Source organism: Labrus mixtus, chromosome 8 (assembly GCF_963584025.1).
Source record: "Labrus mixtus chromosome 8, fLabMix1.1, whole genome shotgun sequence".
NCBI classification, from domain to species: Eukaryota; Metazoa; Chordata; class Actinopteri; order Labriformes; family Labridae; genus Labrus; species Labrus mixtus.
The window spans coordinates 21956616-21973262 of record NC_083619.1 but is presented as its reverse complement, the minus strand read 5'-3'; the positions used below and the strand labels follow the sequence as shown (position 1 = coordinate 21973262).

The 16647-nt window shown below is 38.8% G+C and overlaps 2 protein-coding genes across 5 annotated transcripts in view; both read right to left on the bottom strand.

The window, feature by feature from the left end:
• zfyve9a (zinc finger, FYVE domain containing 9a) overlaps nucleotides 1-8486 on the bottom strand; it is a 32351-nt gene extending 23865 nt beyond the window's left edge. For both annotated transcript variants that reach the window (XM_061045153.1, XM_061045154.1), the window contains exon 1: nucleotides 8331-8486. The gene's annotated coding sequence lies outside the window, so the exon portion shown is untranslated. The remainder of the gene's footprint in view (nucleotides 1-8330) is intronic.
• Nucleotides 8487-12070: 3584 nt separating this feature from the next.
• Nucleotides 12071-16567, bottom strand: LOC132979394 (transcription factor BTF3 homolog 4-like). 3 transcript variants are annotated; one of them, XM_061045150.1, is made up of 6 exons: nucleotides 16469-16567; nucleotides 15937-15996; nucleotides 14805-14918; nucleotides 13987-14188; nucleotides 12573-12632; nucleotides 12071-12462 (listed from the first exon to the last, which is right to left on the bottom strand). In XM_061045150.1, exons 2-6 carry the CDS (start codon nucleotides 15988-15990, stop codon nucleotides 12416-12418), a joined length of 477 nt encoding a protein of 158 aa, XP_060901133.1. In that variant the 5' UTR covers nucleotides 15991-15996; nucleotides 16469-16567; the 3' UTR covers nucleotides 12071-12415. The 3 variants fall into 3 exon arrangements, with proteins under 3 accessions (XP_060901133.1, XP_060901134.1, XP_060901132.1); XM_061045151.1 differs by lacking the exon at nucleotides 16469-16567 and adding an exon at nucleotides 16312-16333; XM_061045149.1 differs by lacking the exon at nucleotides 16469-16567 and having other exon boundaries at nucleotides 15937-16038.
• Between the last annotated feature and the right edge of the window lie 80 nt (nucleotides 16568-16647).

The following is a 16647-nucleotide window of genomic DNA, read 5'->3' as shown; positions in this document are numbered from 1 at the left end:
GTGCAATGGATCACAGTTGATGAGTGTACCGTTCAAATCACGACCTGTGGTTGAGAACACGTGATCCCCAGATCGATGGAAAATGTGTCATCATGGTGTGAAATAAATGTACTGCCATTCAAGACCTGTTCAGGGTCACATGGGAAAGGAATCTGCGCTTTAGTGCATGACGGGACCATGTAGATCAGCTGTACAAATGTAATCACAGTCCAGTGTATTTTAAATAATATTATGAATAAAGCATATGATATGATAAGTAAAGACTCCCATCAGTCAGCTCAAATCCTAATGTCTCTACCTATCATGTTCCTGTTATTAGTGTAGGACACTCAGTTCCTGAACAACACTTTGCTTCAATAGGTAATACAGTACATGGAGCTTATCTTGTGTATTGTACACTATCATAGATAGTGAGCCATTACCCATCCAAGCTCGACAAGGCAATCAGAGGCATGAATGGAAAACAGCTGAAGCCTGAATCCCTGCAGTCTGTCCTTGCTGATGAGGAGACCTTGGAGCGAGGATGTGATGCTGTGGGGCGTGAGTAGTGTGTGTGTGTGTGTGTGTGTGTGTATGTGTAGGGTGTGTGTAGGGTGTGTGTAGGGGCTGCGAGTGAGTAACAGCCGCAATGAACTTCAGGGTCATTCTCATAAGGACAAGAGCGAGCAGGGATTACACCAGAGACCAGATATTCCGCAGAGCCTGGTCCTCAGAGAAAGGAGCACAGTCAACACATTTTCTGCTTAGTTTAAGGTGCAGGCATGTGCACAATGTCAGCACAAACCAGAGAAGGCACAGGACAAGAGGCTACTACTACAGATGTAGCATGTACGGTAGGTCAACACGTTTCTACTAAGCCAGGACTGAAGCTGAGAGAGAACACTACAATCAGTGCCACAGCATTGGGGGGAAAAAAGTACAAAATGTTTTTTTTTGTGATAAAAGAAAACAAACAACTGATCGATGAATGAAACAAAGCAACAGAGCTCTGGTTGGAGCATGGTACAAACGTCAGGGAGAGTGCAGTCCAGATGGAGTTTTTTTAATCACTCAATTCAGATACAACACGCGCCAAGTGAAGTCATCCCTCGATCAATTCAAGAAAAAAACTCTACTGCAACATTTTAGTTCATATTTTATATGATCACCTGCAAACCTTTGAATCAGAATCTCAATCAAGATAAGACTTCTTTTTTTTTAACTAACATGCCAGCCTGTACCTTTTCATGCAATTTAACTTGAAAAATGTTTATTTTCCCCAATTACAAACAAGTAAGAAAGATGTATATTATTAAAAACAATATTTCTGATTTCATGAAATACATCTATTGATGTATTGATGGTATAGGATGATATGTGGCCCTTCAACAAAATTGGCAAAGTTGCATCTTCATCAGGAATCTTGTCAAAAATCTAGGTGGTACATTGGACTGTTTTTTTTTTTCTTTCCTTCAAATTCATAATTTTTGTCAGTCCGTAAGAGAATATCCTGGTCTACTTATAACACCCCCCCCCCCCCCCCCCCCCCCCAAACCAAACAGTCTGGACTTACACAAACACAGTTGATAACATACTCCAATTGAAAAAAAAAGGTCTATTGATGCGACAGACATGTTAACAGACAGAAAAAAAAACCCTTATTGATCAAATCCAAGATGGAGACAGTTGTTGTTGTTGATGTAATGAAACAAGATCAGGAGTATCAAGTGTCAGGCAAGTCTCAGTGAAATTGCCTCAGCGAGACAGCATGAAAACAAGAAGAGTGTTTTTTCAAACAGGCGCGCAGAAGACCGAAAGTGAAGGCAGTGAGATGATCCAGGTTGGATTGAGTAAATTACCTTCAGACAGAGTTTACCAAAGGTTAACCTCGATCAACCTCCACACCTTTTTTTACTTCAGCAGAAAGGTTTTACTCCGCCTGCACTCTTACGCTCTTTTAACTCACTCTACAGACATCCTCAATCGTCTCGCACTGTAAGAGTCTCAAAATGCTCCAGTGGACTGCGAGACAAAAAACACACGCACACACACACACACACAGGTGCACGTGAATAAACACACACACACACACACACAGATATGCTTCCATGAGGACAGGAGCCCATCCCTGATTAAGATTTAATTACTCTGCAGAGGTATTGAATAATGCATCTTTAGTCAAAGTGCGTGAAGGAGTTGTATTTTTAGACATGTAAACTTGGGCAGATGCTCTAAAAGAGACATATGTGCATGAGAGAGTGTGTCAGTCAGAGAGCCTGTGCGACTAAAGGCAAATAGTTCTGCAGCAGCAGGATGCTACGAGCAGGTTGTGTGTAAGCTAAGCATGCTTCGGCTCCTCAATTAATGAAAAACTGTCAAAGACACAAGACTTTACCTGTGGCGCGGCCTGAAGTAAAGACAAGACAAACAAGATTGTGCATGACAGTGGAGCTCACCTCACTGTGATTTTGAGCGTTTGAAAAGGCTAATCTGTTTCATCTATTCATATTTTAATATGAAACACAGCAGGAGAAGTAGCTCTTCACATTGGTGAATATGTTATCAGTGAAGGTTTTAGATTCTTAGCCATGCTGGTGGAGTAGTCTGTGGGCTGTCATGTGGTTGATCCACCAGGTCAGGGCAGACTAAAGTATCTCAACTATAAGACACAGGCATGATATTTGTTACACACCGTAATATCATAGATAACAGTATCACTACTCAGGTGATCTTCTTACATTCTGAGTCATTATCAGGTCAGACACGGCATTTCTTTAAACTAATAACATTTGCATCAGCCGTGTCTGTGCAATGGGTTTTGTGCTTGTAAGCAAAAAATAGCAATGCCAACCCGACAGTAAGGTTTTTATACAAATGATACCTGCAGTGCATACCGCATACCATCTGCATGTTTCTATCGTCTTTTTCAGCATGTTAGCAATTAGCTCAAAGCAGTGTTACAAACAGATTACAGAGACAATGTATAGCTGTAGACTCTAAGGCCACGATGAGGCAATGCAAGCTAAAATAAACTAGGTACTGTCTACAGTTTCCACAGATGACTGCTTTCACTCTATATTTTGGAGGATCTTAGTCACTGGTCCACTGATCTGGTCTTTAAGTTAGCAGAACAACAAGGGCAAATAAACCACAATCATTTCATAAGATTACAAAAAATATATATTTGTAACAGAAGAAATGCAACTGTTCTAACTCGTCAATCACAAATGGTTTGTGAATATTTTTTTGTTTAACTGCTTATCGTTTAAGTTGAAGTCATGCACACATTATTTCTTGTGTTAATCGGTTTAGTTCTCTCTTATTATGCGTGAACTGTTGTTGTGTGTTGACAAAGAGCATATGAAAAAGGGCAAATCAAAACTATAAATTGTCCTTTTTAAATTGGTAAACACACAAACAGTGTTGAAACATGACTAAAACAAGACCTGGGTCTGTGTCCTATTTTTAAAATCAAGTGAACTACAGTCAGCCTCTCCTCGTTCACTATGGCCATGCTCCAGTGCGGGTCAGACATGCTAATAATGAAATGGCCTAACAGACTCCTAACACGATAAAGTATGGCTGGCTGGACATCCTGGCATGGCAGCGAAAAATTAAATAAGACAAGGGCATAAACATCGAGGAAGCTCGGGCAAAGAAGAATGCTAAGACTATTCATTGAGTCCGTGCTGTCAGGACTCTGTTTCCTGTTTTTGTTTCCTGTGAAGGGGCTGCGTTCACTTCCTCAACCATCAGCTGGAATTCCTCCACAATCACAAGTGTACAATGACATCTTTCTTTTGGTTTCAGTTATGGGATTGCTTTAGGATCAGGTTAAGTCGAATCATGCACTCCTATTTAAGGATCTTTTCTTTTACGCCTCTTTATTTCCGGATGGTTTCTCCTTTCATCTTATTTGTAATCCTTATTTTCTGACGTCCACTTTCTGCATGAGGATTCATCGCACACAGAAAATAAACGCTTTGTTTTCATAGGTTTTAACATCAGGCCCTTTTTTTAACAGCATACAATAGATAAATCACAGCACGGAAATGAAAGATAAAACATCCTTATAAGCAGCATGTCAGTGCACCATTTTCAGGATTCAGGTTTCTTACAGGCTACCCAGCTCACATGGAGCTCCTTAAATATCCCGTCCTAATGTAAACCTAATTCAAACTGTGCTTCTCTTGATGGGTCAGGTCAAAAAAAAACCTGAGGGTGACCTTGCATTGTTTTCTTTCAACTCTGAATTACTATCGTGCAAATATGTTATCCAGCAGAATTGGTCCAGCTAGCTGATGGCATACAGTCCAAACTATAATCTACAAATAACAATGTTTTAGAAATATGTGATGATATAACTCCACATCTTGAACAAGCTAAAGTCATGAAGAGCCTTAAAGAAAGTGGATCCCGTACTAGACATATGAACCAAACTATATTGAAAAGTGCAATAATCATTATCATGTCAGAAGTGTTTAGTTTTAAGCTACAGTGTGTTCTGATATTATTTCTTACCAACACTGATTATGAACGTGAGTATCACCTGATACCACTCCTCCCCTCGGATACCAGCTGGATTTAAAAGAATATACTGTATATATTATTAGTGAAAGAAATACTGACAGCTAGCTTTTACTTACATGATGCTATCATCACATTGTTGTTTATTATCACATGATCATTTACCTTTAAGTTGTTTTTGAGGGGGCTTAAATAACGTCATCAGATCAGTGCACTCACTGGTGTACTCACAGATATCCAGTAATGATCACGATGAGCGAACAAGTCTCCTCATAAGCATTACAGTAAGTGATGAAAACGCTTGATCATGAAGTTTGACATTAAATAATGATAAATGCAGTGATGTAGCCCTGACATGGAACCTTGAAAGTACTGGTGCTGACTAACACAGGGCCAGTTCAAGAAATATAGGTAATGCAGGGGGGGGGGGGGGTCGCCTAGGACACCACGTTCTGAAGCAGGGCTGCCTTCAACCCCGTATGATGTTAAATATAAGCATACTACCAGGCGGGCAACTTCTCTGCTCTACACCATTTACATTATATTTATAATTCACCATTATAGTGACAAAGGGGCATAAAATAGATTTAAATATAGTTTTAAATAAAAAATAAAAAATAAAAAATCCTGGGTTAAAATCCCCCAGAACCCCCATACTGAGGTCTGGGCTAAGTTCCCCAAAAAGCCCCAAGATAGAAAAAAAGTTCCACAAAAAGCCCCAAGATAGAAAAAAAGTTCCACAAAAAGCCCCAAGATAGAAAAAAAGTTCCACAAAAAGCCCCAAGATAGAAAAATAAATTGCGATATCATTGTTTCTGGATATATATTGCAGTTTGAAAATAATACAGAATAAATCAAACAAGATCAAATGTAAAAAAAAAAGTAGAATATTAGCTTACATTGTTCAATATTTCAATAACAAAATTGAGTGCAGTAAATAATCAAATATTAAGGTATTCATTTTAGCTATAAGTCACAGTTTGTGTGCCTACATGAAACGTTTGACACAATACCTGTGTTTGCAACATGTCACTTCTGAAGCCAAATAAATAAATTAGCACAATTTCTTCTGAGTGTAGTCGAAAGCTAGCTTGAGCATCATCTGACTGGTGTGAAAGCACGTTTTTTTATACCCACGTCTCCTTCCAACAGGTAGAATGTGCACATGCTGGGTGAGAAGTATTTGCTCATTTAAAAAGTCTTCCGTTTTTTATTTTGATTATTTCAGACTTTTGATATACTAATTGTGAATGCTCATATTGCGATAACGATAACTTTGCGATTTACTGTGCCGCCCTACTGTCTCAGAAAAACTGCTACTCTAACATTAGTGAGTATTTCTGAACTTCTCTCCAAGGGGACAATTCAATGCTGTGTACCAGGGGGTTTGTGGGGCATATAATCATCATCTCACCTGGGGTGCCAAAAGACCAAGAGCCTGAAAACACATGATAAAGATGAAGCAAAAAAAAAAAACACTTTGAATGATAAGAAAATCACTTTACTTACATGTGCCATGCATTTACATGATTTGAACATAAATGTTTACTTCCATGTGGGACATCAGTTATTTTTGATTGCTTCTGTGCATCATGGAAGGTATATTTAGTTAGACAGCACTGTATTTAAAATTCAACAGGGTATGGTTTTCCTTAAGCCTTGACTATTTTTCTAACAATGTTTATAAGATTTGGGTTAACAATGAAAATCTAATCCTGTTTTTTTTTTTTGGCAACAAAGGAAGAAAATCAATTTCTAAACTATTTCTAGCTGAAGTCCTATGTTTAAAACAACTGCATGACTCACTGGGGTTTGAGGGAAACCCTCAAGACTGGTTAGTTCTCTCTAGGAAAGTTTTATTGGACCTGCACCTTAACTAAAAATGTCTGCACTGTTCCTCCCTCCCCCCTCCCCCCCCCCTCCTTGAACCCAAAAACCTTTCGGAACAGCAAGTTCACATCCTGACAAACATCATTTTTATTTAGATCCATGTCCGACACCGCTATGCTCCAGACGCCGTCTACTCAGGGTGAACACAGGAAACCTCAAATGATCACTTCCTCTCTTTAAGAATGGACTGACATCACTTTCTCACAACATGATCGCATGACTGAATGACACATGATAATGTAATGTCTCACGCCCTGTCTGGGAGTAAAAGTACGCTTTCTGACATCGTAATTCCAATAAGTGCGAGAGATTTAAAAACAATGCCACAGGTTTTGTATCCCCCCAAAAGGTCACACTTCTTCTTCTTCTTCAAAAAAAAAAAGAGATTGTTTGACAAGAGAGGTTGAAGGAGGTAACTGCTGAGATTTGAAGACAAAAAGGCGAAGAAGAAAGTAGCTGTCCTGGTGTTTCAAAGAGCTGCTCTGCTTCACAGCGAGACTGTCAAACGCTATTATGATCCTCTTTTCTTCCTTATGTTTTGATCTGCATTTAACCACCACAAGACAGGAGAAAACTGCAAAAGGAGACAAGCTTCTGGGCTGTCGTCAGGGAGAGACTAATACTTTCTGAAAGCATACAGTAACCTACATCTGGGAAGTCTCTGCACACAGGAGAGCTCGCCTTCACAGGGCAGCCTGTTGGATCGGTCGACTCAATCAAGCCTCCTGGGTTTTAATACCACTTGAAGATGTAGTGAGATGTCTAACTCTCCCGCTGTAGGTAAAGTATAATGTCATTTATGGGTTTACAGTCTGACATTCCAGGAAAGCAATACCAGACATAAAAAGAAGTCTAAAGCGTTTCCAGTACTTTTTGGGGGATTTAATGTGATCTGCCTTTCTCTTTCCTCACTGATGATGACTATTCAAGGTGGCATTGGGTTGGGCTCCACTTCTGCACAAATCCACCTTCCACAGCTTCAATAAAAGGCCCAGGAAACCCAAATGATGAGGTAAACGCAAAAGACATCACCTCACAAAACTAAACTCTCAAGAGCAACTAGATGACCATTAGCTTGGATTATAAAAATAAAAAAAACATTAAGTGGCATTGTGGCTATGCCTGCTGCCTACAGGCCAAACAAAGCCTCAGAGGGTTCATGTTTATTCACAGGTACAGTGGTTAAACACACGGGAAACTACTCTGTGTTGATAAATCCGGAAAAGCAAATAAATACACAAAAGTTTTGGTGTCTTTGCACCAGGAACTTGGTTTATTTTTGTTAGCAGGAGTGCTAATCCCTCGAAAAGGCCACAAGTAAGTTTCCAATAATAATCAATTGAGCAAGGTAACAGGGATGACCGTGTTGGGAACATAAACAGCACCGATAGACGCTGAAAATGGAGCTGCATGCTGCATCGGGAGAGTGAGGCAGCTGCAGCGGGGAGTCGCTCGCCGAGTGACGGCAGCGTCCCTGCATCTGTGACGGGCAGACACAGCGTCACTGACTCGGTGGTGCTGTGAGGCTCACGGCCGGTTTCTATGGTTATACTGGGTTGTAAAAAAAAGCTTCCCCCCTCAAAAGGTTAACTCGGCCAATTATCATAGCAGATGAGAAGCTTTTTTTTCCCCCTCCAGCCGCACTGGCAGCGGGGTTTTTTTTTTTTGTGTGTGTGTGAATGTTTTATCTACAACAGCTCGTAATGCAAAGCGTTAACGTGTTGTGTAAAATAGTATTACCGTAACACCACCACCACCTCCTCCACGGTATTCCCTGCCGTGCAGCTAGCTACACAGTCCATAAAATACCACAACACCCATCCACCACTGACTTGGGATTAGTTCACTCTCTGCCGTCGGAATGGCGGGGTGTAATACCAGAGCAACAACAGAGCTTGTTGAAATGTCATGAAAACAAATATGAAGATATTCACCGGAGGAATCCTCATCTCTACGTAGAGTCCCGCGGAGCCCCGTCGTCAGTATCCGTCATGCCTAATCGCCTTTGAAAGCTATTTTTGAGTATCCTGGTGTAGAGACCCTGCGCCGCCTGCTCCACTCAAACAACGCCAGTCGGAAAGTACAAACTGTAGTCTGCCGTAGTTGTGCGACAGCACTCAAGGATCCCTCCCCTAAGGTTTAATATTGGGAAAAATACGAAGCAACGGCAAGACAACCAGAATCAAACTCCACCACTTCCTGTTGACCCTTTCACAATAAAATCTTTTTTTTTTTTTTTTTTTTTATTACTTATATTTGATTTGCTTTTCTTAATGAGGATACTTAAAAATAAACACAGTATACAAACTTTGTTGTCAGTTAAAAATAGTCTCCTTTTAAATAGTCCATTCTACACAGGTGTATGTTAATGTGTATTATATATATGTCAATTGTACATCAAATTGTATATGTATATATATATATATATATATATATAGATTGTATCAAATGTATAATTGTAAACATACTGTAACAAACTGTATAGATATAAGGATTGTATACATATATAAAATGTAAATATAGTACATCAAATTGTACAAATAGATATGTATATATAGATATATGGATTGTATAAATATATAAATTATAAAAAATCATAGTATATCAAGTTGTATATATGTATGGAAAATCATTGGATTGTAAATATCAAATATAGTATCATAAATATAGTAATATAGATAGATTGTATATATAGAGAGATTATAAGGAACACAGGAATTTAATTTAATAAATATTCATTATTGAGCTGTGGAAAAGGCGTAGGATTAAATAAGTTTTATACTTCTTCCTACTCCTTCATATCAGTTAAATATATGTAATTTTATTTTTATTTTTATTTTTTTGTGAAATAATTTGAACATCGTTTTTTGTTTATTGTATTTTCATGCTTTTCATTTTGTTTTGTATTTTTGATATGTTTGATTTTATTTGATATGTCTGAAATAAATTTAATCAATCAATCAATTCTCTTCAGACTTTGTGATGGGGTTTGAAGTCATTCCACTTTGTCCATTTTCCTTGGCATGCAGATTGTTGTAGTCTTAAATTGTGTGTAAAGTTCTGGGGGGGGGGGGGGGGGGGGGGGGGTCCTACTTACACCACTTTCTTGTTATAGCTTTCTTTGATGCCACCAGTAATATTCCAACCAGGTATCTGTCTTTGCTTTGTATACAAAATCATATTTTTAAACGTCTGTCTAGTCAATTGTCTAAGGAAACCCTCTGATGACATTAATAAAATAAAAAAATAATGCATGGCCAGGCGATAATAATTCTTGATTAAGAGATAGCAATGCATGACCAGGAGATTATAATGCATGGCCATGAGAAAATTAACCCAGGCCTGATGTTTATACCCCCCTTTTGATGAGATACGGGGGCTAGATGTAGTTCACCAACATGTGTGATAGTGTTATCTGTTTGCCTATTCGTCTGTAGCTTGTTTATATTGCATCCTGAAGACAAGAGTGAAACAACTTGTAGCAGTCTTTCAGGTGTTGCTGGTAGGTTTTCAACATAAACAAAGTTATCAAAGTGTCCAATCATCCTGTCAGATGTGACCATGAGTCATTATCTTGTTGATAGCACATAATTATCTTGTGGCCACACTTGGCTATCTCACAGTCATGTATGACTATTGCGTTGTCGTATGGATTTTTTTATTTATAATTGTCACCATAGAGTCTCCCTATGTAGCTGCCTGTTTTACTTTCATTGGGGTTTAAGCTATTCTACTAATACTCTGTAACTGTTAAGAGCATGTGAAATTGAATTGAATAGCTGGCCAAAAAAACAACTCTTTAACAATGGAAAAAATAGGGGAACCTTTAGGAAGAGAATCAGAGAAGGGGACTACACAGCCTCACGACTCTGGTACATCATTTAATTGAAGTAACAATAGCACTCTTCCTCTAAAATAAATGTGATTTGCTTATCATTATTACATTTGAATATTTGACCTTTGCTGTGCTGAAAGGAGTCACAGTGAGGTGTGTGTGATGGCTTTTGTCCATTAAATATCAGAATTTATGTATTTATCAAAAACCTATCTTATCTTAGTTTAGACTCTAATAACTTTCCATTAGTGCAGCCTGATTGTGCTTGTGTGTGTGTGTGTGTGTGTGTGTGTGTTTATTTCTGGCTTAAGTGTAGAGAAACAAAGTCTATTTTTAAAGTTTAGTATGTGAGTTTATGTTTTCAAGCCGACAACGCTCACATCCTGTTTTGGTTGCAGTTTTCACTGTGTAACTTGACGAAGCTCGTCTCGCTCCTGCACCGCGATCCAGCCGCAGCAGCAGGGACATTTTGGCTCAAACCTGGCCGAGGGTGGTGTGCTGAGCCCCCGGGGCGGGTCTGCAGCTCCGTCCCGCTCATGGCACGACACACTTGAGCCAAAATGGCACAGTCACCACCCCCACCACCACCACCACCCCCCCCTCCCTCCCCTACGCCCCCGATAACCTTGTCAGACCTCTCACGCTTTGCGGAGAATGACAGCAGCGGCCCATTGATCAGCACGATGCAGCAGAGCAGCGTCAGAGGTGATCAATGAAACGGGATGTGACAGCGTTGGAGGGGATGTAGGGATGTGTTCAACCCACCCAAACTCTGTTAACCCCTCCTTCTCTACAGACGCATTGGTGATGAACATTAAGTACAAAACTATTTCCATTAGCCTATCTGAATTAGTAATAAATAAAAACATGTTTTAGAGCCTTTATTTAAAACCAAGGCAATAACTTTACTGCAAGGCAACAAAATAATATTAAAGATAAACGCAAAAGTCATCTGTTAGATTGTAACAGCATAGTCCACAGTTCTGTTTAAACAAGAAAACCCAAACTGAACCTGATTTGCAGTCGGGCTGTACTCAAAGCTCATGTGAAAATATATTATCTGGCAAAGACACAGACTAAAATGAATGTGTATACTTTTTAATGACTAACAAACACAATGAAGACTAGCAGAGATTAACTGATTCTTTACAGTTATTCTTCATGACTGAACCTGCTGCAGCCGGGTAGGTGTCAGAGGTGATGAGGAGCACTCTGTCAAAAAAAACCTTTGTATAATTTTGGGAAAGATGCATTGAGTTACACATCAGACATTTGAAAATAAAGTACCGGTAGGATGACATTTTTCATCAGATAACACCACCTCAAAATGTTAAGGACAAGATCAGGAAAGAGACTAATAGTCCTGCTTTGTCCACAGGGTGTAAAAGTTCTGTGGTGAACTTGGAAGTTCCTTACAGGAGCTTTAAATGTGACGTACTTTACTGAATTATTGTCATTTTTATCAGGACCAGTACTAAAGGCAAATGTATTTTAGACAAATATGAAACTTAACTGTTGTTTCACTACACAAAGTTTAGGAATTGTAAACATGCTCGTTTGTAGAAGAAAGTGATTTTACCCTGCAGAGCATTGTGTTACATAAGAGCCCCGATATCCATGAATGTAAGTGTAAAGGAGGAGTCCCACTGTGGGGCTTTTTTAGGCTTATCCGTTTGTTAAATGAGCACCCGTTACAAATACTTTTCATATGAAGGCTTCAATCATCGCTTAAGCTGTGTTCCCCCAAGCAGACATTTAGAGTTCAATATTCTCAACTGAAAGTATCCTCTTAGTGGCCACAACAAATCAGAGAAGAAACGCAATAAAGAGAAACATCAGTAACCCAAAACTGCTTTATTAAATTCATAAATCACCACTATAAGTAAAGCAAGCTTCACCTTTGTTATTTCATAAACAATCTCTTAAATACTAGCCACGTTTAACCATGTAGAAACCTGTAATCTAAAGTAGTTTGAGTCCTTTTTTTTGGAGTGTCCACGATATCACAGCCAACACATATCTCAAAACCTTTTGGATCTGCATGTTGTTGTGACAGGCCGGAGGTGACAACGTCTCTGGAGATGACGTGTTGCACCTTTTAACAACCCCACAAGAGGAAAGGCCCTTTGTGGGTACACAAGAGGTAAACATTAAAACGGTTGATGGAGGTGGAAAAAGGCTTCATCAATTTGCTTCATTCTTTGAGGCTTCATCAAAGTTTTCCACCAGATCTGAAACATAAAACAAAAAAAAATGTACATCAGGTTTGTTTGAGAAGCAGGCTCCTTGTCCTCGTTTCATTTTGTAGAGGTTAATTACAGCAATAATCATCTTTGCCCACCTGGAACATCATCGTCCTCTTCTTCTGCAATTTCCTCCTTGACTGCTTTCATGTCCATCGCTGCAAAACATAGAAATTGTATACAAATGTTTATAAAAAATTTATTTCCTGGCGTTCATAAACAAAATCTTATTACAAAAACTCCATCAAATTTGTGTTTTTGTAACTTTGCTGCCATTTCCCAACCTCCACAAAATGTCTTCATCACATGTAGTCACCCTTTGTCACATGTACCCCCTGACAGTTTCCCCCATCAATGCTACGTGTAACTGGAGTGCAAACAAGAAGAGTATGAAGCAGCTTCATTATGGCACAAAGACTGCACCAGTTTCTCAAAGGTTGCAGAATAGAAAGATCATCAAACCTCGCCTCTTGCTTATAGCAATCCTGGATATTATCTCTGTTGTTCACACGTGCAGCTTACCCCCTTCAGAAGGGAACTGGCAGAACAATTTAGGATGAAGTCTGGATGACAAAATGTCTCAGATTGTGTTCACACATGCAGCTTACCCACACAATTTTGGGGGATTCTTTTGGGCGTGTAGTGCATGTGTGAGGTGGGCTTAACTGAACTTTTTTGAAGGGATATCTTTATCTTATTTTAGCTCTTTGTCATGTCTTTTAATGCTCTCTATGTTACAAGTGTTCTATTTTTAACTCTAAAGCACTTGCCTGGTGCTTCTCTTGTTTTTTTTCGACGATGCTGTGTGCACAAGTTTACTGGCAGAACTGGTTGAATTATTTGCTTATCAGTCATCACACTGAACACAAATAATGAGTTGTGTTGCAATGTGAAAGCTTCTAGACCCTCAGTCAAACACAACAGTCAGCTGCCTCAAAAATGAACCCTACAGTTGCTCAAACAGTGGGATGGATCTCATACGCATTGCAAATAATCTCTTTTCTAAATGCTTGTTTAAAAAAAAAAGTTCTGTTGGCAGTTTTTCTTTTTTTCCCCCCTAACAGGCTTTGATATTTTCTACAGTTTTCATAGCTACTGTGACACGTTTTTCTGTCCCATTCACAGATTTATCCTCCAGAAGTTCTCCTGAGATTCTAAACAAACAACAATCTGCTGTACAAAGCTGTCGCACAAATCTGCCATGTGCAGTACACCGATATGTTAGAAAGGAGCATATGCAACTGTTAACAATTTGAAACAAATGCAACCATGTCCAGCTGCCTTTATTGTCATGGTCATTTCTATGACAGCGGAGTTTATGCTTGGCACCATGGAGATCTGACCTCTGCTCCTGTGGTTGAACAGGGGACCCTTTTTTCACTACATCACCCGTCCTGCTCATCTAAGCATTCATAAAATCTGATGACTCAAACTTCTAAGAATATCCCTGGCATTACACGGCGGAAGAGAAAGTGTGACTTTAAGAGTTTGAGTATGTTTGTGTACACTTACGTTGCCGTGGGAACTGCTCTGCCAGCTTGCGCAGGCTGGTGAGGCTGTCGGCTCCCAGCTGGCTCAGGATGCCGGGCAGCATCTCTGTCAGCTGCTTGAGCTCAGCATGGCCTGTGATGGCAAACGTGTTTGCAGACAGAGACGCCTGCACTTTGGGGTTGTTGAAGTGGATCACCGTTCCGTCATCTTTGATCATATTTACCTGAAGAAAAATACAATAATGATTTCATTAAGACTTCCAGTTGCTCAGTTCTGAAGTAAGAATAACTCAAATCAAAAGTAATGAATTTGAAAGGGGGACCACTGACATTAAACCAAGTGCTTAATAAATTCTAATCCTAATGTCAAAACAATTATTTCACTAAGCAAGCCCAACATCAGTTTTCCTCAAAAAGCTTTGCAGCATTTCACCTTTTCACCTTTTATCCTAAGACTCTCCCTCAAGCTTCAAATAATTCAAGGTAATTAAATAAACAATAGAGTTTTTTTAATGAGCTCTAAAGTTAAGGATTCTAATAATCTTTGTTAGATTGGTAAGGTAAATTAAACCCCGACATTAGACTGAGCTCTGTGCGTCAGGTTTCTGTCTTATCCCCACATTTTCTGCTTCGTTTTATCTGAAACACATTGAGAGGGCTTGTTTGAAAAAAAAAAAAAAGCTCCCTAAAAATAAACCAGATGAAATGATAGGAAAATGCTTTAGTCAGGCTCTCCCTGTCTTTTATCTCCTCTCCGGATTCCCAGTCAAAAAAAAAAAAAAAAAAGTTAAAACAGCACAGCTTCAAAAGAACACCGACAGTTTTCTTTTGATATCTCACCTCTTCTATCCCTGCGATGTTGTTCACTGCCAGTTTCTTCAGTGAGCCCTGGAGTTTTTTGTCGTCAGCTGTTGCTGTTTTGTGAACAACCTTTTTCTTCCTGCGAGCCGTTCCCTGAGAAGAAGAACAGGTGTGTGAGATTTTTAAAAAGGTTACATAACTGAATCACACAGACTTTTTTTCCACATGTATATTTTACTTTTTTTCCTATTCTATCTTGGAAACATTGTGTACTTATTTCTGGTTGTGGTTAAGCACTTTTAAAACATAGGATTAGAATTGGAAAACACTAAATTAGACTTTACTGTAACAGAGTGGCTTGGCTGCTAAACTCTGATTGTATACAACTTTAATCTGGATATCATTTTTCTAGATACTTTTACTATTTTGACAATTTCCAGTTGTTAAATTAAGTCTCAAGACTTGTTAACCGGATTCTTTCAAGTAAAATCTTTGTTGTCAATGCCCTCCTTTTTGAGAAGACAAGATCCCTAATTTTGAATCACAGATTGATGTTTTAACTAGAAATCTAACTACTACTACTAAGTATGTTCTAGTCTGTTTAAAACAAAACTCACGTTAGTGTTTTTGATGTCTTGTTTTTAGGTGCCTAAATGTTATTTGTCCAGCTTTTATGTTGCGTCTTGATTGTGAGGGTGTCATTTCCTGCGACCTCTTCCATAAAGAGTTTTCACATCGTACTCTCTAATTGACAAATGCTCAGGGTCAAAAACTCTGGACTGAATACTTACTCTGTTTGTGACCGAGTGTTTAATATTCTCTTGGAACTGATAAATAACAACAAAGTCAATGCGGTCATATTTAAGAGTATTGACAGGGTGCAATCAGCAAAAATAACAAATGACGCCACCTAGTGTGTGGCTAAAGACCTCACAATGATTTTGAACAGTTAAGCTGCAGAGGCAACAAATGAAGAGGCCAGTGATCCCATAAAAGGAATGCTGAGGTCAGGAGGAAAGGCATGACAGATGCTGAATGCCATCAAATGAGGCGAAAAACAAACAACCTACAAGTCTAGATTGAGATCCTCACTCTTGTCATTTGAGATTATTTAGAATCATTTCTGCTACAAGTGATTATAAGAGATTTAATAACACAAGAAGACTCTTACCTTTCCACCTATCCGGACTTGTGCCTGAAGTTTGGCGAGCTTCTCTTGATTCATAGTGTTCTGTTTATGATAAATATAATAACACATCAGTATAATGACTGCACACATTTACTGGGATGTTCCCATGCTTTAAAATAAGACTAAAAATAAACAATTTATTGAGCACATGGTGCCACAAGTAAGTCATTTAGAGCTAACAGAAATCATTATCACACGTTAGACTAGACAGACTGCTAACACAGAGTTAAATTAAACGTAATGTTGACATATTGACATTAAAACAAAACATACATGGTAAACAAATATATATATTGTGTTTGTTGGAAAAATGTGATATGAGAAATAAGGTGATAACTGAAGAGTGAAGTTGCTAACCTGAAAGCTAATTCAGCTAATATTAGCACAGTGGACACACGAAGTGGTGTTTTATTCCCGGCACGTCAAAATAACACACGACATATTCATAATAAAATACAACACAAAGCGGTTAAGATAATTAACAAAATACCACAAAAAAATAAACGATACTTACCTTTGAAAGGGGATTAATTAACAGTCCTTTAAACGGTGCCTCGTAACGAATACGACTGAGGGAGTACAGGTTGTACTTCCGTCAAGTACCAGAAATACAACTTACATCCGGTTACATTTTTTCACAATAAGATTTGTATATCAGATGATTTTAACAGTTTATGCTTAAACAGCGACATA